This window comes from Scleropages formosus, chromosome 15 (assembly GCF_900964775.1).
Source record: "Scleropages formosus chromosome 15, fSclFor1.1, whole genome shotgun sequence".
Classification (NCBI taxonomy): Eukaryota; Metazoa; Chordata; class Actinopteri; order Osteoglossiformes; family Osteoglossidae; genus Scleropages; species Scleropages formosus.
This window is the reverse complement of record NC_041820.1, coordinates 4,539,332-4,561,760: the sequence shown is the minus strand read 5'-3', so window position 1 is coordinate 4,561,760 and position 22,429 is coordinate 4,539,332. Positions and strand designations below refer to the sequence as shown.

Below are 22,429 nucleotides of genomic sequence, written 5' to 3'. Positions count from 1 at the left end.
ACAGGCCAGAGCCTGGACCTTGTACCCCAGCCCTCACCGAGTGTTGGCCGTGGCACACATGAGTACATCGTTCAACAGGAAGAGGCGCCTCTCCTTGGTCTTGACCACTTCCCCGCGCTCGCTGTACACAGTCTCCACCATGTCGTCAGAGCGGATCAGGTATCGGCTGCCGGAGCTCAGGAGCTAGGGGGAGGATTGGGGCATGGAGGGGTGGTCACAAAGACAGAGGTCCAGCATTAATTATGCTCCATTTTTGGAAACCGTTCCAGGGAACATGATCCGAAAACTGACACACAGCAGGAATGGGGCACCTTGTTGAGGTAGCGCTCGTTCATGGCCTTGGCAATGTGCTTGATCTCACAGCGCTGGTCAGCCTCCCTCTTCCTCTCGTTCAGCTTGTCAGCCAGGGTCTCCAGCTCCGTGAGCGCCATCTGCAGGGGCAGGCGGTCCGCGTGGCCCACGGGGGTGTTCTTCAGCATGTCCTAAAACAGCACGTTGGCAAAGCCTTGACCCATTTGGTCAAGACTCATTGGGCCGCCGCCACGCTACCTTCCCCACACCCATGGATGGCTCTAAAATTCATTCTAAGACGTTTCCGTGTTATTAAAAGATAAATGGTTCACAAGTTTTAATTAAAAACTGTTCATGTCCAGCAGTGCAGTTTTGCCCACACAACAGACTTTCATCCTTGAGATTGAAGAACAAGCCTAGTTTTCTAAGTGTAGATCGCCATCTGTTGGCCACAATCTACAAATGATTGTAATAATAAATTAATCTAATAATAAATCATAACTGCAAAGTACATTTATCACAATGTAATATTATGCCAAATTATGTCATTTGTCATCTGAGAACTACTCAATTTGGAAAGCTGGCTTAGTTCTGTGATCACATCACCCCTGATAGAGACCATTTCAAATCTCAGGAAGATGCTCCAGAAAGTGGGTGTGGCCAAGGGGGGACAGGGAAGGCCATACCTGTAGCAGCAGTATGAACTGTGGGAATCGCTGGATGGGCTTCATCATCAGGCCATAGAGGGTCACTCGGTCGGTGCTGCCATCCTGGACTTGCTTCATTGGGGGGTTCAATGAAGGAGAATGTCAGATGAGAATCAATTCTGCGTGTGTGTGTGCCTGCGCCTAACAGTCAAATGGTGCTCCTCCTTCTACAAAGTCTAGTCTCCCCTCTCTAAAGTCTCCTTACTTTAAGGAATTCCAGGAAGGCAGGCTTCGACATGCATGTCTTCTTTATCACCCCCATAGCTGAGCTGAAATTGTTCACATATTCGCTGTATGCATCCAGCACCATGGACTTCGAGAACTGAGGGAAGGTGAGCGGGAAAGGACATGATTTAGACAGTTGCATGGGAACAGCACCTCCCTAAGGATGGCATCCCTCAACATGAAGGAACATAGGGTCACTGTACAGGCCAAGAACAAACCCACCACAACCTTACTTTAACTCAGTTCAGTTGGCAGCATCTTTGCACTAGCACAGGACTTGGAGATGTGACTTGCAAGCCCTAAACTCAGGTCTAACACACAAACACACCCCAGGGCCTGCTGTGCTGTGTCTGGGTTTTCAGGAGATTCCCGATCTGTTGCGACAATAAAGAACAGGAAGGGGGAGGATAATGTCGCTTCTGGAAGAAATATCCTGTGTTGGGGGAGGTTTGCGTTGCTAGGCAACAGAGGAGCCAGCATCAAACACACATCCTCCCACCAGCCAAAACAGCTATGGAGGCGGCAAGGACACAGAGTCACTATCAAAGCCATGGTGGGGGTGGGTGTGTCAGGGGTGGGGGCTTCTTATCAGCCTGAAGAAACACCTTCCTTAGCTAAATCTGCCCTAACATATGATGAGTCCTCAGTGCAGACAGCTCGTGTCAGAGGGACTCACGGAGGCCACAAAGACATCGCCGATCATCTCGGAGCTGTCCCAGTCGGCCACGCGACTGGCCAGGGCGATCTGGAAGAGGGCGTGGCACTGCAAGATCTCTCGGATGCGGTAGAATGTCACCTTCAGCTTCCTGTCACTCAGCAGCTTGGGCTCCATGCCCAACAGCGGCTTCTCGTATTGCTGAGAGCCGACAGCAGAAAGAGGGGAGGAAGCTGGAGTTGAGGGAGCTGGTGTACGTGTTCAAGCTCATACGTTCATTAACATATTTAGGGTTCACATTCACAACCCATTATGTGACTTTCTTAGCTGATCACACACTTATGTACACTGCGCTCCTCCTCTGACAGCTCCTCACCTCCAGAATGTGCTTAAGGGCATCCAGGTAGTTCTTCTCGCTCTCCAGTATGGACTCCAGGATGTGCCTCCTCACCACCTGTTAACCACCACACACACAGTCTCACCTGTTGCATCCCCAAGTGACTCCAACTCTTATTAGTTTCTGGTGAGAATTTAAACAAAATAATGTGGATGAAGAGGCAGGTGCAGGGAGATGGGGTCGAAAACCTGCTGCTGTGTCAGGCCCTCTGGCATGGGCCCGAGGACAGGCTCCACGTTGAAGCACTCCACCTCGATGAAGAGCTCTGCCTCCTCCTCCACACTGGCTGACTTCCGTTCTGAGGCATGGGGGAGAGAGAGCAGAGGCAGTCTGACACACACGTGCACACACGTGCACGCACGCACACGTCCTGGTTCCTCCTAGGAAACTACAGCACAGATGCCTCTTACCCTGGTGGAAGGATTTGGTCCTTATGAAAGAGCGTCCCTTCTTCACTGCCGCTTTGGTCTTCTCCAGCCCGTCTTTGGTACCCTCTTTAGCAGCCTTCACCAGCTTCTGCATCTTCAGTCACATTCACAGTTAAAAACACAGGGGGAGAGAGAGACACACACACACACACACACACACCACTGGGCCTCATGCACCCCTGATCTTTACATGAAAAGTCCAAGCAGCCAAAACATGGACATGAGGAAGATGTCAGATCATGTAAATACAGAGTCCTGAACAAGCGTTTTTCCAGAAATTATTATTGACTTAGCTAATGCGTTGGACCGAAAGAGCTTAAAATATTAAAAGGTTTGCACACTAAGAGTGCATTTGTTCATATCATCTTATTTCCTACAGCTGGGTAATTTTTCCTGTGTCCATTCAGGGTAAGTACCTTGATTGCGAGCAGGGATTCAGACTCGAGTTCTTCCCATTGCAAGACGACAGCTCTAGCCGCTATGCCACCTGCTGTCCCAATGTAGACACAGCATGGCATTTCTACTGCTATGGCGAAGCAAAACTGACAGTTCAGGGTAGTTTCTACCGCTGTCAGAGTTTGGATTCCTCCCCAGCTCAATGATGCAACAGGATGTACTGACGCAAATGGCCTCTAGGGAGCGTCCCCGACACATTTCAGCTGCCAGCAGTCAAAGAGCCTTCCGGCAAAGGGAGGCATCAGAGCTTGTCATGCAGCAGGCTTGCTCGGGGCCAGTAAGCGTCACCAAATTACACAGTAATACGCACTGAAAAATGCAGAAGCACGACTCGCTCAGCCCTATCCTTTCATGCAGCGTATCTGATACAATCTGGGACACATCCCTTCCTGTCCCCCTCCCGTCATGTTCCTTCCTGTCACTGTTGGACAATGACAAGGCAGAAGAATACCCTGTTATGGGGAAGGGAGAGCAGTTAAGGGATCCTTCACTCCCACTCAGCCACATCTTACACAGCTGGCCGTCATCTCCTTACACCGTGTACTTCTACTGTCTGGGACCAGAAAAGACACATCATCCAGGACGGCACTCAGCCACATCTGTTATTATGTTATTATCACTTGTTACATATTTATTATTGATTCAGTGACATGACAATTTTCTCTAAAATTAGTACTGTTTCTACACTAAGCTATGTACCTTTCTGTACAAATAACTAATTTTTGCTGCACCAATTCAGGGTAAGTACCTTGATTAAGGGTACTATAATAGGAGCAGAGATTTAAACCCAGGTCCTTTGTGTGCAAGGGGAGGCTCTAATCGCTATGCCACCTGCTGCTGCAATGCAGCACATCACAGCGGCCCACCTGCACTCAGCACTGAGGTGTTACACGATACCACCACAGTCTGATGACTCCCCTTCCTGATGCCTGCATCACACCTGGCAGGGTGGCAGGCTGGGGGGTGGGGTGGGGCGGGCTGTTTGGTCTAGCACAGGTGAGCCAGCAGCGCCGGTTTTACCTTCTGCTCGTGTTTCTGCCTTATCTGCTGCAGCTCTACGGTGCCCACTGTATTTGCCATAAGATCTTTCATCTTTTTCTCATAGTGTTCTTTCAAGCGCGTCAGGTCTTGAGACAGCTAAACGAGAGCAAAGCAAGCATTACCAGGCAGTCCTTCCAAGGAGTGCGGCCAGGAGACCCCCTCCCCCCACCTGCCCCCAACCCTCCCCATGTGGTTCAACAGAATGCAACCCTAATAAACAGCCAAGCGGTTGGTTTATACCACCGGCAGAATTTACAGCACCAGGGGTTCCCTAGCAAAACCTTGTTTGAAGCACGGGAGCCACTCACATTAACTGTACTTCACCTCCCAAACTACGCTTTTTAACATTGCAACTCTTTTGCCTTCCTAACAAATCAGTATGTAGCTGTACTATTACCATTTATTGGTGCGAAACACCTACGGACAATAATCAGCATTTAAGTACACTTGCTCCTCGACTTAAAAACATATAAGTTATTAATTTTTAAAGATACAAAAATTTTGCATCCTCTTTGTTTCTTTAAATGCTATTTTGTATTTACTCAATTTTTATTTTCTAAAACTTCTGTGTGAATGTGACCAAAGTGTGCTAGACCACATAGTGTGCAGCGAAACACACAAACACAGCAGGAATATGGGACTGTGACCACCTTCATGCAACTTGTTTCCACAGTGTAAAAATATATTCCTTCATCTGACTCTTCTACTTAGTTCTTGAGGAATTTAGAATGATTTACACCTTTATACACCTAGTTTTACTGGCCTTACCACAAATTTTAGGGTAAGTAGTTTGATTAAGAATACTACAGTTAGAGGGGCAATTCAAATGCTGTAACCACTACACTACCTGCTGTTTACATTTCCTGGCTGCTGTTCTTCAGTGTTGGTGACCAGGAACAAGATGAGGAATGCTACACATGCTTATGAGAGGAATCAGTCAACAGTCTATATTAAAAAGAGTTTGCTTGTTTCTATTCTTTTTCAAGTCTTTTAAAATTAGTTTTAGTGTAACTCAATGTTTACAAAAAGCATTTTTTTTTTATTGCAGCTGCATCCGAGACATTTCAGAAACTAACACGTAAATACACTGATTGTTGCTTGGCGATAAAAGAGACTTTCCGATTCACAAACAAATCTAGTTATGAACAGACCTCCAGTCCCTCTTATGTCTGTAAGCTGAGGAGCCAGTGTACTAGTCTATTCATTTCATTTTTGTTTTCACTTATGCCTTAATGCCGGCCCCACAGTTCCTAAGGCTATGTCTCAGGTCTGAGCCTTGGAAGAACACCATCCCGCACGTTCCCAAAAAGGCTGATTCTCAGGCAGACGCCGAGAGTAGTACGCACGTGTGTCTTGCTCCTGTGCGGCCGGCTGCGCATGAAGGCATCAGGAAGGCCGTTCTCCCCCCGGCCCTCTGCGTCGCTCTGCTCGTCGTAGCTCTCAAACTCGCTGGAGCTCCAGCCATTGTCCAGGGAGCTTCCGTCCTCACCCAGCTCCACATCATCATAGATCATCTCCTCCGGGTCTGAAGGGCACCGCGGACACCGTCACGGGACCCCTATTTCAACCACAGTCTACTGCTGCCTCACACATTCAAACCAGTGTCCACTTACTCAGCACAGGAGTGCAGATTTACAGTAGTGGAGCTATGTTACACATTCTTTACATAACTGTAGAGAACTGTGTGCGTGACGATGGGGGCTGCGGTGAATGACCGTGAAATACCCCGTGGATCCATACACTACTTCCATGGGCAGTCATAGGCAGTGATCCGGATAGATGAGGGAGTTCTGAGTGAGCAGCCTAAACCACCGCTCCCATAAAATCGATGCAGACGAGGGTAAATCAAGAAGTACTTTTACATTAAGCGGACACTTTCCTCCCAAACACACTTACCACATGTACCTTCTTACAATAAATCACCCATCTATACAGCAAGGTTGTTTTTTCCCTTGAATATGAACAAGGATAGCTACCTCACTCAAGGGCACTACAGCAGTAAGTGAGATCTGAACCTACAGCCTTTGGAGCAAGAGGCAGTAGCCCTAAACACTGTGCAACCTGCTTCCCTTTAAAGAGAACAGCTAAAATGTTTTTAAAAATACTTTGACTTACCCTCATACTCACCAAGTGCACAAAAAAGTCATTTGGGGAGTAAACAGTTATACCAACACCTGCCTCATACATACATGTCACTGCAGTATTTTAAGTATTGCAGGAGTAGCATTCATAACCGTTTCTTAAGTGCACCATGTATGGAGCGAGAGAACAAAGTTGGAATGAAGAAAAGGAAACTGAAAATAAAAAAGAATCAGCGAAAGCCAATGGTATGCAGAAGTGCTCTGGACACCGCACAGAGCAGAACGTCACAGTGGCACATTTCAGTAGAGGCAGAGCGCGAGAGGGCAGACCTGTGGTGGAATCCGAGTTCTCCCTGGGCACGTCGTCATAAATGACCTCATCTGGACCTGAAACATCAACGACAAAAATGGATAAGTGATTCCACGTGCGGACAGAGCAAACTGGAGAGCCACGGGAATGGCACGTCTCCCGCTGGGCACCGTGCAATGCCGAAGAGCAAAGGAAAAGGTCTGACGCTCGCCTGGTTCCTCAAACACAAAAGAGGAAGGAAACATCTGGGAAGGGCCTTGGGTGACAGGGGGAAATAAATCCCTGCGCTTGAGGTGAACTGACTGGGACTGAGTGAGAGAGCATGGAGACAGGAGTCACGGCACTGTTTCAGAATCCATGTTCAATAGAAAAGGTTCCACCTTAGTGCTGTCAGGAATACAGCTTGTGGATTGTAGCACTGGTGCAACATGTGAGGAATCAATTAACAATCCCTCTTCTCAATGCCATTTCAAAACCCTCCCAAACTCCACAGTGTGTTTGTCACATCACAGACAAAGACAAAAGACTTACTTTCCATCCAGGCTGTGTTGGCGGGGTCCGATACCCATCTAGTGAGAGCGTCCTCCTCCCTGATGGCCGGGTACTCCTCGGTGAAAACACTTTGCATTCCATGGGGAGAAATTAGTCAGAAGCATTACTGTGGTACAAAGACAAGTCAAGCACTGAAGATGTGGTTTCTCCACAGAGCTACAAATACAGCCGACCTTGAAATAGAGTACATAAATGGCAAAGGAAGAGGACACCAAAGTCCACTTCAGACTATAGAGAGTGTAGTGCAGCGTGTGTGTGTGTGTATATATGTGCATAAATTGTACTTTTGCTGAGATGTACGTCACTTTGGACAAAAGCGTCTGCTAAATGAATAAATGTAAATGTATATAATAGGGTGGGGAGAGAGAGAGAGCACCGTTACTCACCCGTCAGATGCGATACTGCCCGTCCCAACAACAGTGACTGTGGGGGGTTACAACAGAAAGAGAGACGGACCATTATGAATGTGTGTGAGTATATCTCGCTGTCAGATAACAGTGTGTCTAATTTAGCACTTTTACGACCCCTCCCACTCAACATGTCTTCGATGATGTCTTCAAATGACCACCAGAGGGCGAGCATGAGCCTCATCATTGTGGCAAAGCCCGACCTTGCCTACATTCCCAGAGACACAGGAAAGAACACGAAGCGACAGGAAGGAGAGCCGGGCATTGGTTTTGCATTTGCATTTTGCATCAGGCATTGTGCTACTCGGTAAGCAACATCCTCCACCGGGCGCACTGCCAGGCAGCTACCACATGTGGGCACTCAGATCTGTCCAGCACACCTCCCTGTGGGGCCGTTCCTTCAGCAGGTGGATGGCCAATCAAAAGTTCAATGGTGATGTGTTCACCAGGAAGTGACATCACTGCATCCTCAAAAACAGGCTGCTGAAATTCCCACGGGTGTCACAGGACAGGACGTGTCTCAGTGAGAGAGATAACCTGCAGCGTCAACAAGGTCATAATCGGGAACCGACTCGCAGTTGGTGGCACCTGGCGTCAAGGGACACCCTCAATAATTTAAGTTGTGTAGATTTACTTGCCGTGTATAGTAAAATACCCGTAATAAACAGTACACTGCTGCCAGACTGACTTCTCGTCACGTGCTGGATGAACTGAAGTGTGTGCAGCTTGGGGCAGGTTGGGATGTGGACTCGGCCAAGTCAGAGCGAGAGAACAGCAAAGTTCTTGCATGTGCAGCAGAGCCTTATGGGGGATTTTTTTTAACGCTGTACCACCAATCGCCGTGGCCAAAACAAAGGTGCATGGGGGTAACCCTGGGACCATGGCAGATCCACAGGAAGATGTACAGAAACCTTGTCGCCTCAGGGCTTCCGGGAGAGCAGGGGAAGCGGGGGTAGTGGTGTGTGGGGGGTTATCACGCTTACCATCTTCATCCATGGAGAAATGGCGGATGATGACTGGTGCGGTGTAGGTTGGGGTAATGACGGGCACATTGGACGGTACAGCGTAGCCGCACGGCGGGGGGACAGAGTAGCCGGGTGGAATGCGGGGGATGCTGGGCTCCTCCGGGATGTCGCCCCCCATCTCCGGGGAGCAAGATGAGGGCTGCCGCTGCTGCACGGGAGCGATGTCGATCACTGAGTACGGACTGGTCTTCCCCTGAGACATGGCCCCAGGGGCATGTCCAGGGGCAGGTGGGGGTGGGGTTGCATCCTCACCAGGGGCACGGCGCTCTGAGGACCGGAAAGACACCGCTGTGCTACTTTCCTACAACAGTTGGCAGTATAGGACACATCATGGTATAGTTTACCGTCATACAGAGTTACGCAAAGAGGTGAAGTTGTGCGAATGGAAACTGTGGAAATGTGGGCGTTCTGCGGAAAGCCCCCGGCAATCACGTCTGGATCACCTGTCATCAGTGTGTGGGAAATCTCAGCACACATTCAGAAGACAGTCAACCGCCACGTGTCCAGGGCCAATGGCCCACAGTTGGAAGCATGGTGATGCTCTGTGATGGTCTCGCTAATCGCAGGCACCAGGGGGAATGCCGCTCAGTCTCCCTGTGCGGACCATCAGTCCCATCAGGCGTGTCCAGGTCAGACGTTCACAGGACACTGTGTGCCATCTCAGCCATCGCCTCCTCTCTCCATCACAGGTGTTGGCGAATCGACTCCTCATTGAGATCTTTGACCAAGGACGGTTTGCTAACGATAACGATCAGTGCTCTTGGTTTACACTGCTAGACGCATTTTTTCCTTTGTGGTTCTTACGGTGGTGATGAGTAGCATCACCCAAGAGAGCGAGACCCATGCAAAAAGAGGAACCTGATTTCTGGAGGGGATTTAAACCCCTGCCAGAGAATATAAGTACCCTGATCAACAGCAACAAGGAAAAAAAAAAATTGTGCAACTGAGTGGGAGCTTTCAGAGATCTGAACATCAAGAGGCAGAGAATAACAACACAAAGAAGCGTGTCTATGTCAGAATACATGTGATTAATACATGGCGAAGCTGTGCATGCAGATCAGTGCTCCACCCACCTGCAAGGGCTGCATTAGCACCAGAAGTGGTAGCACCTCCTGCAGGCAGAGGTGAATCCAAGACCACTGCTTCCAGGGTCTGATGCTCAGTAAGGCCTTCTGCAGGCAGTGCATCCCGGGGGGCGCTTTGCTCCCCATAGTCTGGGATCGGGGGGGTCGGCGGCGCTTGCTCAGCCTCAGGGACCTCATCCAACTTGAACCGCTGGCCCTCGTCTTCATCAGCATAGGGCAGGTCCTCTTCCAACACTAGAGAAAGAGAGAGTGCGGGGATTGAATGGACTGAGATTCCCCATCATGGGAAACAAACAAAATCTCTTGAAGTCACATTCGGAACACATAAAAATGTTGAAATGACAGCGATTACAATAATAATTATTCTAATGTGCTTCTGACTAACAAGGCCTTTACTTTTTTTATGTTCTGTTCAGATATTTTGCTACTCAACTTATATGCATGTAGGTATTTATGTCCATTGAGGAGTCTTCATGCAAATGAAGTGTGTTTGAATTTAAGAAAAAGAGGGAGAGCAAGGGGGTTGCCTCCCTCCACACAGCCTCTCAGTGCACATTCCCGCACTGTCACCAAAGGTACAAAAATAAACATGTTCACAGTTCACCAGGCTTTATAAACTGCACTTTCTGTGCTACGGTGACAAAAGCCAGCAGCGTGCCGAAGCGGACTTGTCCACAGAAGGAGAGGAACTCCAGTAAATAGCCAAGCAAAGCCAAGGTCCCAGGAAGCACTCGCTAGACACCATAACCACAATGTGTGTTTATAAGAAAAACCACACAGATCCAGCATCTGGGCGACTTGCCCACTCTAAACCCATCCATAAAAGAAATAGTTGACGGTGGCAATAGCTGAGACCCCATAGCCACGACACACACAGACACGCACACACAGAGTTGTGATGTGTGTCCCTGGTTGGTAGAGTTTGTAATTTAGGATGGGTGGGACCAGGATGGTCCTAGGGTTTGCAATACCCTAGGCAAGAATGACTCTGCTACCAATTATTAGTATATAATTACAATTACAGTTACTAGTATATAATACCCATTTATACAGCTGGGTCATTTTAGTGGAACAATTTAAGCTAAGTATCTTACTTCAGTACCTTACTTCTGCGACTGAACTAGAGATGTGAGGACCAGAGTGTGACCAACCTAACCCAGGGGCTTTACTTGGGGGGGGGGGGGTGAGTTTACCACACTGTGTGGAAAACCCTGCCATTTCACGGCCACCAAAGCCATTTAAAGAGCAGGACGTCCCGCTCAGCCGAATTAGCGGCCTCAGAGAGACGTGCCTTCACAGCCTGTTCATAAAAAAGCAGTGTGACAAAAGCCACTTTAGACACGCAAATAAACTGGGTTCAAGCACTCGGACGGAGCCGTTCAGGAATGATCAACAACGAGACACCAGGAAGCGTGGGCGAGAAAAACAAAATGTGTTTCCATGGCGTGATTAGAAGCAGGAAATAGGACAAAATGAGTAGTGGGTGACCGTCAATACATCAAAGGTGCGCAGTAATCCTGTTTCCAGGTCTGGCACTTTGCTCTTCAGGGGTGGCACTGGGAGATGGGGATTGAAAGAGTTGAGGGTCGACCTTTAGTGTGCGGAACAGCTTTAGGACGTGTCAGCTGAATGCCTCAAATCACGGGAGAGTCATTAGATATGGCAGACATTCCGGCCTGCAGCCGAAGGGACCGGGCCACCCTGGCGGTCTTCCTGAAGGCCGCTGCAGGTTCGAGTCATTCCCTGGAGGGAAAATCGCACTTTTCCCACATACACTGTTCCTTCCTGGTTCCACAAGTCTGTTCAGCTCCCGGTTGAACGCACAAACAGCGCGCACCGGCAAGGTGCCCAGGGAGGAGCCCCTGGGCTACAGCTTCCTGGCCAAGTGCTGGAGCACCACACCTGGGCGGTGCGCTCTGACTCACCCCTACAGTATGCGGGAGAGGAATTCCCTCCACCGGATCTTCCAAGCGCTCTGCTGGCCCGTTCAATGCCCCATGGGACCTCAGGATGTAATGCCTAAAGCGGACAGACATTTCATGCGCTCCTCTCTGGTGCTGCAGACGGACGGAGATCAGCTGGGCACCTAAACATTGCTGGGATTCCTCAGACAAAGCCCAATAAATACCTAAGTACCAAGGATCTTCCATGACACTTTACATTTATCCAGAAATCAATAAAATGTTAACCCTGAGGTGTCAATTTGCTCATCATAACCCAACTATTAATGTCAAACAATTCACAATGTCCCCTGAAAAACACATGTAAGCAATTATGATTATTATTTATTATTTCATTACTGCTTTCTAAAATTTGACTTGTATTGTGAGGTTTATATAAAGTACTGACCATGATTTACCCATTTATAAAGAAATAATTTTTCAGTTCAGGGTAAGCACCTTGATCTGGGGCAGGAGCTGGGATTTAAACCTAGGACCTTTGATCCCAACAGTTCTAAGCACTACACCACCTGCTGCTCATCATGAGTTTATTAGTGAAATAATTACCAGCCTTTGACTGACAATTTTCTCTTGGACTGGTACTCCTCACACCCAAACTGAGTATGAAGGCTGTGATGCGGTAAAACACCACACACACATCAAAGCATTGACAATGCACCAGTGTCCCACCCCCCCACTCAGCACTCCAGTAAACCTGGAATGGTCAGGGGATGGTAAAGTTCATGCTCCTTCAAGAAAAAAGGGGAATGACCCATGACCTATACCCAACCCCCCTCCCCCTGCGGACAGGGTAAAGTGATGCGGCACCGATGAGGGGAAAACGCATGATGAGAAAGAAGGCTCACAGCCCTTTGTGTCCCAGCAAACTAATGGAGTGACAGATAAAGAACAAGTTCAGTATCATGAAACAGAGCCTTCAGGCTGGGGATTGGTAAAGACATAGCACCATTAACACACACACACACACACACACACACACACACACACACACACACACACACCAGCCCGTTCTGATACCACTGCCTCCAGGTTGGTTCTCATTCCATTGCTAGTGTTACTGCCTCCTGGTCAGTGCAGCACTGTTATATTTACTCCTTCATCTGAGACTTTTCTTAAAGCAAACCAAAAAGTGAGGTTTGTACACCTGGTTATTTACAGTCATTTACCCAGCAGGGTAATTTTTAACGTATTGGTTCGAGGTAAGGACACTGCAAAGGGGTAGGGACTCGAACCCAGGTGAGAGGCATCGGCTGTAAGAACTAAGCCACCTGCTGCCCCAGTAAATGCTGCGCTCTAAGCCTGGTGAAGAGGCGGTGTGACTGAGGACTAGTGTGCACCATCAGCCGCTCTCCCTGGCCCACACACACGCCGTGCAGGGCTGCTCCCGTCTCGTGCCCTGATTGTCCATTCAGCCCCACAATTCTCGTTCTGTTCCACCACCTCTCCAGGCTCCACCCCCACACACCCAAATCAGTTTGTGCGCTTGGCCACATTCTGGCATTGCTACAGCAACAGAGGCCAGGCAGCCGCCCAGCTGGGAGATGCAGCTGGCGGTGATGTCCGATGCCGCAGCGTTCGACGGGACCCTTGACACTAGGTACACCCTCTCCCATCCCCCAACTCTGGATAGTGCTTTCTGGGGAGGCGTGGAGTGTGCTGACACTCTATCCATCACTCACACACTCACAAAACCCTCCACAGAGGAGTGGCGAAGGGCATTCTTCAGCCAGGGCATCAGCTCTGCTGTCGAAAGGTCAGCACAACCCCCCCCCCCCCCAACATCCTGAGACACGCGTTTCGGGTTTTTTCATGAAACCAGACCAAAATATGCAAACACAGCAGTGGCAGGAAAAGCTCCTGCTGTTCGAGATGTGCCAAACGCAAGAAGCCTTTGAGCATTTGCCAGTTATTCCACACACTCGTTTCCATTCCATCAGATGGTGGCAAGAACATCAGAACCAGAACGAGTCACAGCCAGTGCCGCGGAAGCACACAGAACAGGAAGCGTTGTTGACATTACTCTCAGGGGGAGGGGGCGGGAACTCTTCCACGTCCATCCTCGAGTGTCTCACTCTTGAGAAGATGTGCTCGACGGCCTTCTGACGATTCTTCGCTCCTACATATAACCCTGGGGGAAGGGAAACACACAGTGTAAACATTCTGAAAACCCACAAAACACCCCGTTTAATCACGAGGTTACATGGGCAAACATCAAAGCACAAGACAGAAACCACAAATGGAGGGCATCCTTGGGTGAAGGCATCTGAAAAGTAAGAATATATTTTTCATATATTAATTAATTTTACACTTCCTCCAAGGAAGCATCTAGTCTTAGGCTTGTATACTAAGTTACTTACACTGATTTACTACTTATACATATACACAGAAGGGTGATTTTCAATATATTATTTCAGGGCAAGTACCCTGATGAAGGGTACTGAAGCTGGAGGGGAGATTTGAACCCAGTACCCTTGCACTGAAAGACAAGCGCTCCGATCACTATGCTACCTACAGTCCCATAATAATTTACACAACAAATGTTCATGAATGGTCAAATCAATCACTAACATTTAAACATGTCAAACAGCTGTGTGGTAGCTGATGTATCTCTGGTCACCTGAAAGGCCCGCTAACCAGTGCTCATTTCACTTGGATGGGCAAACAAACAAGTTCTGGCGTTTCTGGAGTGAGCAAACAAACAGAGCTGCCACGATGCAAACGGGCGCCGGCCTCATGGCACATGGGCAGAGCCACAGCCACCAGCTCATTACCGCCACAGCGGGGAGCCGTTCAATTTACACACGTCTTCCTGGCCGTGTCAGGATGCAGCTCCGATGCCACACATGTTCTCATTTACTGCATTGATAGAGGTCAACTGTTGCTTTCTGAAGTGGGTCAAACAGGGTGTTTTACCGCCATACAAACATGATCTCCCATAAATTTATCAATTTCTCATTTCTCTGCATTCTTTTCAATACCCTGTCAACATAACTGACATGGCCTTTCAAAGTATATGATTTAAAAATTGTGATATTTGTGCTGTCCCTGCTGACCAATAACAGAGCAGCACTCAGAAAGGTATAAAAATTATGTCGCTATGGCGACAGTCTGGCCACTTTTGTGGAACCAGGAGAAGACTCCGTCCACCCAGTTTTTCCCTGAAGGTAGACAGCAAGACAGCCTCCTACGAAACGTCGTTACTGGCCCGCAAAGACATCCTTTTCACTTTTCTGTCCACTGCCACGTCCACCAAAAACAAGGTAATTTTGTAGCTGGAGTTCAGAATAGCACAGCACCGTGGTAAACAAGTTCTAGCTCAGGTCTTTACCATAGCACAGCCTGCCTCATAAACTAATCCAAGGTGGAAAAGGGCCAAACACATTTTTTGCTTAAATTTCATAGGACCGTGAAGAGCAAAGTTTCTGGACACACATGACGAACACGTACCACATGCTAGAGCAGCAGTTCCTAAGACAATGTTAATTCAATTTAACTTAAAAAAAGTATTAAGACTCTACAAACATCACGTTAGCGGAACATTTCACACTCCGGAATGCGCGTCACAGCACTGCTCCACAAGGACTGGACCTCTGGCGAAGGCCGAAGCATGATTTACGACAAGGGCCCTCTCAGCAGGTCAAGAGCCCTTCCTGGCTGACTGGTACCCTTGTTTCAATCCCAAGAGGTTTGTGTGGTTCAGAAATTTTCATCCTGCTGCCAAAAAGCAATAAAGCTCCGCTGAGAAGAACATGGCCAGTGGGGCCGATCGCAAACAGAGAGCGTCTGCTAAACAGTAAAACAGCACTACGGTCCTGGCGGCCACGGAAGAGGCGCAGGGGAAGGCGCCCGTCCCCAAGCGATCCACTGCACAGACCTAGCGGAACTCTCTGTCGAGGACAATCTGGCCAGGTGATGCATCAGCACTCCAATGCACCGAGAACCGAAACCGTGACGGCCCACTGTTCAAGTCCACTGTCAGATATGGATCAACCAAGCAGTGTAAACGAACTACAATGGTTCCCACACACCGGCTGTGCTTTCCTGCCAATTAGTAAAGAATAAAAAGAGAGATCGACTTCATCTGTGAGGTCCTACCCATCTTCTACTCATGTGTGTTTCCTTCGATAGTCCAAAGATGTGTTCCAGGTGGAACGGTCGCTTTGAATCGGCCTTAGTGTGCATATGTTTGACTGCAAGGGAATGAGTGTGTGAATGATTGCCCTGACATGGCCTAGTGTCTCATCCAGGCTGCTCCGTGCCTTCCCACCAACGTCCTCGGGCTACTGATATCCCATTCTAGATTCGATCCAGGATTAACATAGAAATGCAGAGAAGTGTGTTTTTCTACTGTGAGCTACAGTGCTACATCACAGCCAGCCGCTGGATGAGTGAACGCCACTCTGGATGAAAACTCACTGTGGAACAAGCAAGAGCTTGTTCCTACATAGGCTGAACTGCCATCATTGTCAGGCTCCTATTTGACATTCTAAAGGGATCCCAATAAGAAGAGCACAAACCTGCCATGACCATGTCTTTCTGTCAACATGTGGAGCGCTCCGCTCTAATGCTCCTCACATGCTGGAGTCTTCATGCGACCGATGTGTTCCTCACGTCGATGTCTCCTACACACTCCCTACCCGCAGGGACCCAAGGCAGAAGGGTTTGCGGTGCGGAGCGGAGCAGGCTGGAGCGTGGTGGGCACGGGTGGAGACAAGAGCGCAGAACAAGGCAGAGCCGCGCGCCGACTCGCACACTGGTTCCCCGCCTACTCGGCCTGTAATCTGGGCCCTCAGAATCCGGCACGTCATCGAAACACTATTTCTGTGTGACCAGGGGGGTCACTGAGGGCCCAAAGACGCCTTTGTCAGGAGCCCCTCTAATGACTTTCAAGCATTTCAGTATGAACAGAACAAATGGTTCCGACGCCTCTCAGCCACATCATACTGTGCCAAATGACCGCAGCCCGACTCAAAGCTTTGGTTTGTTAAGGACTTCAAGCTCAGTGTAACCTCCCAGACTAAGAAAAAAGAAAAAAAAAAAAACCAACACCACACACACACACACACACACACACACACACACACACACACACACACACACACACACACACACACACAGTGACGTTAACAGTCCAACTGCACTTCAAGTGAGCAGTGCCACAGGTCGAATTCCTCAGTACACCAAACTTACAACTAGCAAAGTGTAAAATCGGTGGTAACAGCATTAGACAAGTGGTCAACAGAGGCTGTTTCGCAATCTCCAAAATCTGCCACAAGAAAGCATCCTGACAACGTGCACATCTGGGGCACCAGTAAATATAAACAGATATTTCTGATTCTTCACATGTCACAGCCGATCCCTGTACCGAATCAATTTCCAAACAGCGATGCGGTGCTCTTTTGAAATGCGCTCCTTTAGGTGCAAGTCTGGGCCCAATACCTGCTCATTTGATTCTTTAACAGTGAATCTCAACCCGTGTGTGTGTGTGTGTGTGTGTGTGTGTGTGTGTGTGTGTGTGTGTGTGTGTGTGTGTGTTCACATTCCATGAGCGCCCGCCTATTCAGGGCTCTTCAGAAATGAGGGGTGTCTGACTCTGCTGATGAGCTGCACTTGCCTGTGCAAAGGTGACCAGTACAAAGGTCAGATTTCCATAATCTCCTGAAGGAGGAACCACTTTCCAGCACGAAGTCACTTCCCAGCAGCCAAGGGTAGACATGGAGGTGCACAATTAAGTTGGAGGACAAGGACAGCAGAAGATCAGTGAAGCACAACATAAACAAAACACAGAAATGGCGGCATTGTCACACACACTGTCAAGATGTGACCGATTCCAACTGCACTGATGCCAAAAGAAAAAATATTAAAACAAGAAAAAGAAACTGGGAGCTCTAAATGAACTAATACTGTAGAATTTTATCAGCTGGGCACAGTGTACCGATACAATTGAGGCCTTTTTAAGGATATACCAGCAGGACTCCTTAGAACTAGAGGCTTTTCTGTTACATGTCCAGGTTCCTTACCCTTGCACTCAGCATTGACTGGTTACATAAAGACTAAAGAGGACAAAGAGGTCACATTAAAAACTAAAGAAGAGTACAAGTTACGAAGGTCTTCGGGACAATGTTCCAGAAATTCATAATACGATTCATGTTCAATCTGCAAAGAATTCCATGAAAGAGGAGTGTTGAACGCTAAACGTCACCATTCCAGCCTGCAGCCAGCAACCACCCAGCCAAGAGCTCAGCAGATGAACATGGGCAAATCTCACCGGCCATCGACTTTTTGGCGCTCTGACGCAAAGGGAACCGGACAAGCATGGTGCCAAACAAACCAGGGGCAGATCAAAGCCCAGGCCGTGTGTATTAAACCATCTCCCGAACAGGCGACCTCGCAACGTTTTGCTTCCTACTTCGAGCCGTCGGACTCCTCCGCGAAACAGAAAACTTACTGAACAACTCCATCAGAAACAAGACCTGTGTTTCGTGTGCGAGGCGAGACGTTTCCATCGCATGCTGTTTCTTCTGAGCTGCGATGCTTTTCAAGAGCGCTATGCATGACTGAGCTCATTTGTATTTCGGTGAGAAGCAGTAGAGGGTTAAAAATGGGGGATGTTGTAAAACAAAGCAAACATGGACACAACTCATACTTTTACAATAATGAACTACATATAAAATATCCTTTTTCTCTTGGGTGGAACTACAAACTACACTGATCACTCAAAACTGTAAAAGAGGAATAAAGACACTTTTTAGTGCATCTGGAAAACAACCTATTTATATGTACAGAACCAACCACAGGCAATAAAAAGTAATAAAATATCAATATAAAAGCTGTTCAAGATATATTGAACACAAGAAAAGAAATTTTAAGCCACAAGCGGCGTGTTATGAGGAATCCTTCATTTCCATCTACCGTGGTACCAAAAAAAAAAATCAACACTCGAAACAACCTCCATGTGTTTCCTATCCCAGCTTGTGCTTCTCTAGTTAATTTTCAGCTGCAGGCAGCAACCAAAGGCACCAAATGCACACGACCCTCCCAAAGTCATTTCGGGTTTGATGCATGAGGTGTAAATCAACAGAACAAGCTGACAGCGTGATGAAACGTAACCACAGCGAACGGGGTGTTACGAATCTGACGGGCCTCTCGACGTACACCTACAACCTTGAGAATTCCATTCCATCAGACCACAGAAGATTACAGCGGATAGTCCGGACTGCTGGAAGAATCATCGGCACCCCCCCCCACTCTCCAAGAACTGTACTCATCCAGAGTGAGTAAAAGGGCTGGCAAAATCATTCTAGACCCTTCACATCCAGGCCACTTCCTCTTTGAACTTTTGCCGTCCGGACAGCGCTACAGAGCACTGAGCACCAGAACAGCCAGGGACAAGAAAAGTTTCTTTCCTCAAGCCATCTACCTCATGAACAGCTAAATGCCCCCTGGGGAGTAACCTGGTGCAATACACAATGCTATTTATACTTATAAATATTTATCACATCATATCTTTTATCGACATTCCCTTGCATTTGTATATAACATACCTGTACATACATATGTCTAGTGTCTATTTTGTATATGATGTACTATATATTTTTATCTTTTATTCACTTATTCTGTTTTTGATCTGTGTCTTGTCACTGTTATTCTGTCTGCTGTGGAAGTTTTGTCACCAAAACAAATTCCTTGTATCTGTAAACATACTTGGCAATAAAGCTCATTTTGTTTCTGATTGAGAAGAACCCTGATCAGACTGCCCTGAGCACCACTCACGCCATCCATAAGATTATTGCATCTAATTTATATTGACATATTAATCCCACTTCTGACACCAATAAGGTGACAAAGTGGTCACACCTGTCATCACTGGACCCAAAGGATCCAGGTTTGATTCCCACCTCCTGCAAGGTATTTACCTTGAACTGATACAGTACACTAGTACATTGTCATTTAGCTGATGCTTTTCTCCAAAGCAACTTACAATTATTTACCCAGGGTAATTTTACTGGAACAATTAAGGGTAAGGACCTTGTTCACGGGTACTACAGCCAGAAATGATATTTGAACCTGTGACAAGGCTTTGGGTTTAAAGACAGCAGCTCTCACCATCACGCTACCAGCTGTCCCAGTAAAAAGAACCCTGCTGTAATTATTACAGGGCAAACCATGGTATCTTAGGTAACACAAATAAAATGAGATAGCATGTGCACTGCTGCGATTCATGATTGTAGTAGGACACATATGACAGATTGACAAACTTAGCAAGTGGTTCAGGGGTCACTGGAGTTAAAAGCCCTCAAAGTAAGTGTAGGACCTGCCTATAGGACCTTGACGGCCACCGTGCGCAGCGAGCGCGAGCCTGAGCCTGAGCGCGAGCGCGTACACGTCCGAGGACGGAGAACATGGTGACGGAGCTTTTCCACACAACTTCCAGAACCATCATTTCCGAGACAAAGATGTCACTTTTTTTCGTCAGCTATTCTTTTTTTATTTTTCCCCCAACCGTGAAATGGTTTCATAAACGCGAGACGAAATTTTACACCGAATCAATCAAAAGCATTAAATAAAATTACCAGAAGAATTAGAATGCCAATGAATGCGCAAGCCGTACTACAACGGTAAAACAGCGAATGGTACATGATGAGTTACCATCATGGCATGATGAAACGATACAAAGTGTAAAAATATTAAATCGACGCTTAAATGTGTGTGACGATGAATCGACAAAACGCATTAAACCTCGAAAAGGCATTTAAAAAGTGCAACTGTGATGTGGAATGTGGCACGGAGCATCCGCACAACCGCCAACTTTTTTTACTTCGCAAAGTAATCTACCCGAGAAACTGGTCTAAGCAACTCAAAGAGCACTCACCATGTTAAAGTTTTTTGACAGTTAGGGCACTTTTTCGGCCTTTATCGCAGTTTCTCCACTGAATTATTCACTGTCAAACCGTAAATCTGAAGAAAACCCTTCAACAGCCGCTTCTCCCCCTTTTTCTACATTTTCCTTCGTTTTTCCACACTTTTTTTTCAGAGGAGTTTCTCCGCCCCCAGCAGAACACCATTGGTGGAGAGCTCAGCCGCTGAGCTCCTATAGGCTGCGCAGCGGCTCAATCACATCGGCGGTGTCGCATTCCAGCGCGAGTCACGTGACGCGTGAGGTGGCTCGTCTTTGCACAGCTGGACGGTTATGGAAAGAGTGACAGCGCGCGCAACTCCGCATCCTTCCGTCTCACAGCAGGGCAGGGGACATGAGGTAGCTAACGAGGAATTTATGAAGAGTGACGCTGATTGTGAGATTAGGGTAAAATCCACTTCTGCACTGGGGGAAGTGGAATCACTGAATCTAATTATCAATAAAAGGAATCCATCTCTTTGCTCCATGCAGCTGCACTCCAGGGCGACCAAAGGGTTAAACGTCCTTCTTAGGCAGCTGCGTTGAAACGAGGTTCTGTGGAGCCCAGGAGCATGGCGGTCTGTGTCACAAGTGAACATCTGGGAAGAAATAAATTGTTCAGGGTAAAGATTTGCTCCAGTACAGGTCCCCTAACTTGTTCTGAAGCCTGACAAGTTCTGCAGTTCCTAAATTGCAGGTAAATGCTGAGCTCTACTTCCATGTACCTGTGTGTCTTCCAGCACCCTTTGAAATGCAACATCTCAGCGTGTAACCCCCGCCCCAGGGAGAGAAAATAACACGGTGTCTCCTTCAAAGGCAACCGACAGTCGAGACATGTCCTGACCTCCCGCTCGGAAAAGGAAGCCCCTTCGCCACCCAGTCCTGCAGAGAAGAGCATCAAGCAGTTACAGGGACAGAGGGACGCCGGTAGGAGCTGTTGGAGACGTGCGCTGCGTCTCGTTGTCACGATCCAGTTTCGTGATGAGAAGCACAAATCCAAACTTTAAAAGTAAAGTTTGCTCTTTGAGGTACAATGGAAGCAAACAACTTGTAAAAAGAGGCTAAATAAGTTTTTTTTTTTTTTTTTTTCCCTCATGTACTAGTTGGAGCTGCTGCCTCGCAGCTGGAGGGCCCAGGTTCAAATTCCCGCTCCTCCTGTAGAACCCCTCATCCGGGTTCTTCCCTTGAACTGGTAGAGGACAAAAACCAAAGTGTCCCAAGAACATTTGCAGTAAAATGACTGGAAACTTTTGGAATATATAAGCTGCACAGTACTCCCCTTTAATTTTTTTAGGGACTACACCTAATCTCAACCAGCACCCAGCTGACCAACACTTTTTGGCTCTGATTGTACAGTACTTTACACAACTCCATCTGAGCCCCTTTTAATGGAGCCAATGTCCAAACCAGAAAGTCACACCACTCTATAACTATACATGAGTGTGGAAACCACAAGCCTTTTGAGGAAAAACAGTTCTAGAATTTACAGTAAGAGATACAGTACATCCTCCCCAAGGTTCTCCAGCAGCATGAATAAAACAAAACCCCAATAATATTGCCCCCTGGTGGATATATAGGCAACTGCCGCTCCCAAAACAAGATGACCATTTAAAAAAAAAAAAAGAAAAAAAAAAAAAAAAAAAGACAGAATGAAAGAAAATTGTATTTAATCATTTCAGAAGCCATGAAATATTTAAGAGCACTTGTATTGCTTATTGGTATTGTACTGGTAACACTGTAGTATTATGTCCGGAAAGCCTGCAACCTCTGACTGTGCTCAGCAGTGATATAACAGACACTGTACCAATCTCACATTCTGCAATACACCTCTTTGCAAACCAGGTAAAACAGCTGAAAATTCATACTTAATTGTATAAGCCATTTATTGCAAATATTGTTTATGTAGCTCATG

At 47.6% G+C, this 22,429-nt stretch overlaps 1 protein-coding gene across 3 annotated transcripts in view; it reads right to left on the bottom strand.

Moving 5' to 3' along the window:
• arhgef10 (Rho guanine nucleotide exchange factor (GEF) 10) overlaps positions 1–20,634 on the bottom strand; it is a 48,138-nt gene extending 27,504 nt beyond the window's left edge. Inside the window, exons 1-17 of one of the 3 annotated variants that reach the window (XM_018732614.2) lie at positions 20,494–20,634; positions 13,642–13,749; positions 9,649–9,894; positions 8,534–8,842; positions 7,530–7,566; positions 7,123–7,211; positions 6,612–6,668; positions 5,547–5,725; positions 4,180–4,296; positions 2,686–2,797; positions 2,464–2,573; positions 2,255–2,332; positions 1,900–2,079; positions 1,204–1,320; positions 978–1,070; positions 312–482; positions 38–183 (exon numbers count right to left, since the gene is read on the bottom strand). In XM_018732614.2, coding sequence (XP_018588130.2) covers positions 38–183; positions 312–482; positions 978–1,070; positions 1,204–1,320; positions 1,900–2,079; positions 2,255–2,332; positions 2,464–2,573; positions 2,686–2,797; positions 4,180–4,296; positions 5,547–5,725; positions 6,612–6,668; positions 7,123–7,211; positions 7,530–7,566; positions 8,534–8,842; positions 9,649–9,894; positions 13,642–13,678 — 2,078 coding nt within the window. In that variant the 5' untranslated portion in view covers positions 13,679–13,749; positions 20,494–20,634. Of the gene's footprint in view, positions 1–37; positions 184–311; positions 483–977; positions 1,071–1,203; positions 1,321–1,899; positions 2,080–2,254; positions 2,333–2,463; positions 2,574–2,685; positions 2,798–4,179; positions 4,297–5,546; positions 5,726–6,611; positions 6,669–7,122; positions 7,212–7,529; positions 7,567–8,533; positions 8,843–9,648; positions 9,895–13,641; positions 13,750–16,138; positions 16,374–20,493 lie in introns of those variants that run through there. The other 2 variants (XM_018732605.2, XM_018732624.2) reach the window with 2 other exon arrangements.
• Between the last annotated feature and the right edge of the window lie 1,795 nt (positions 20,635–22,429).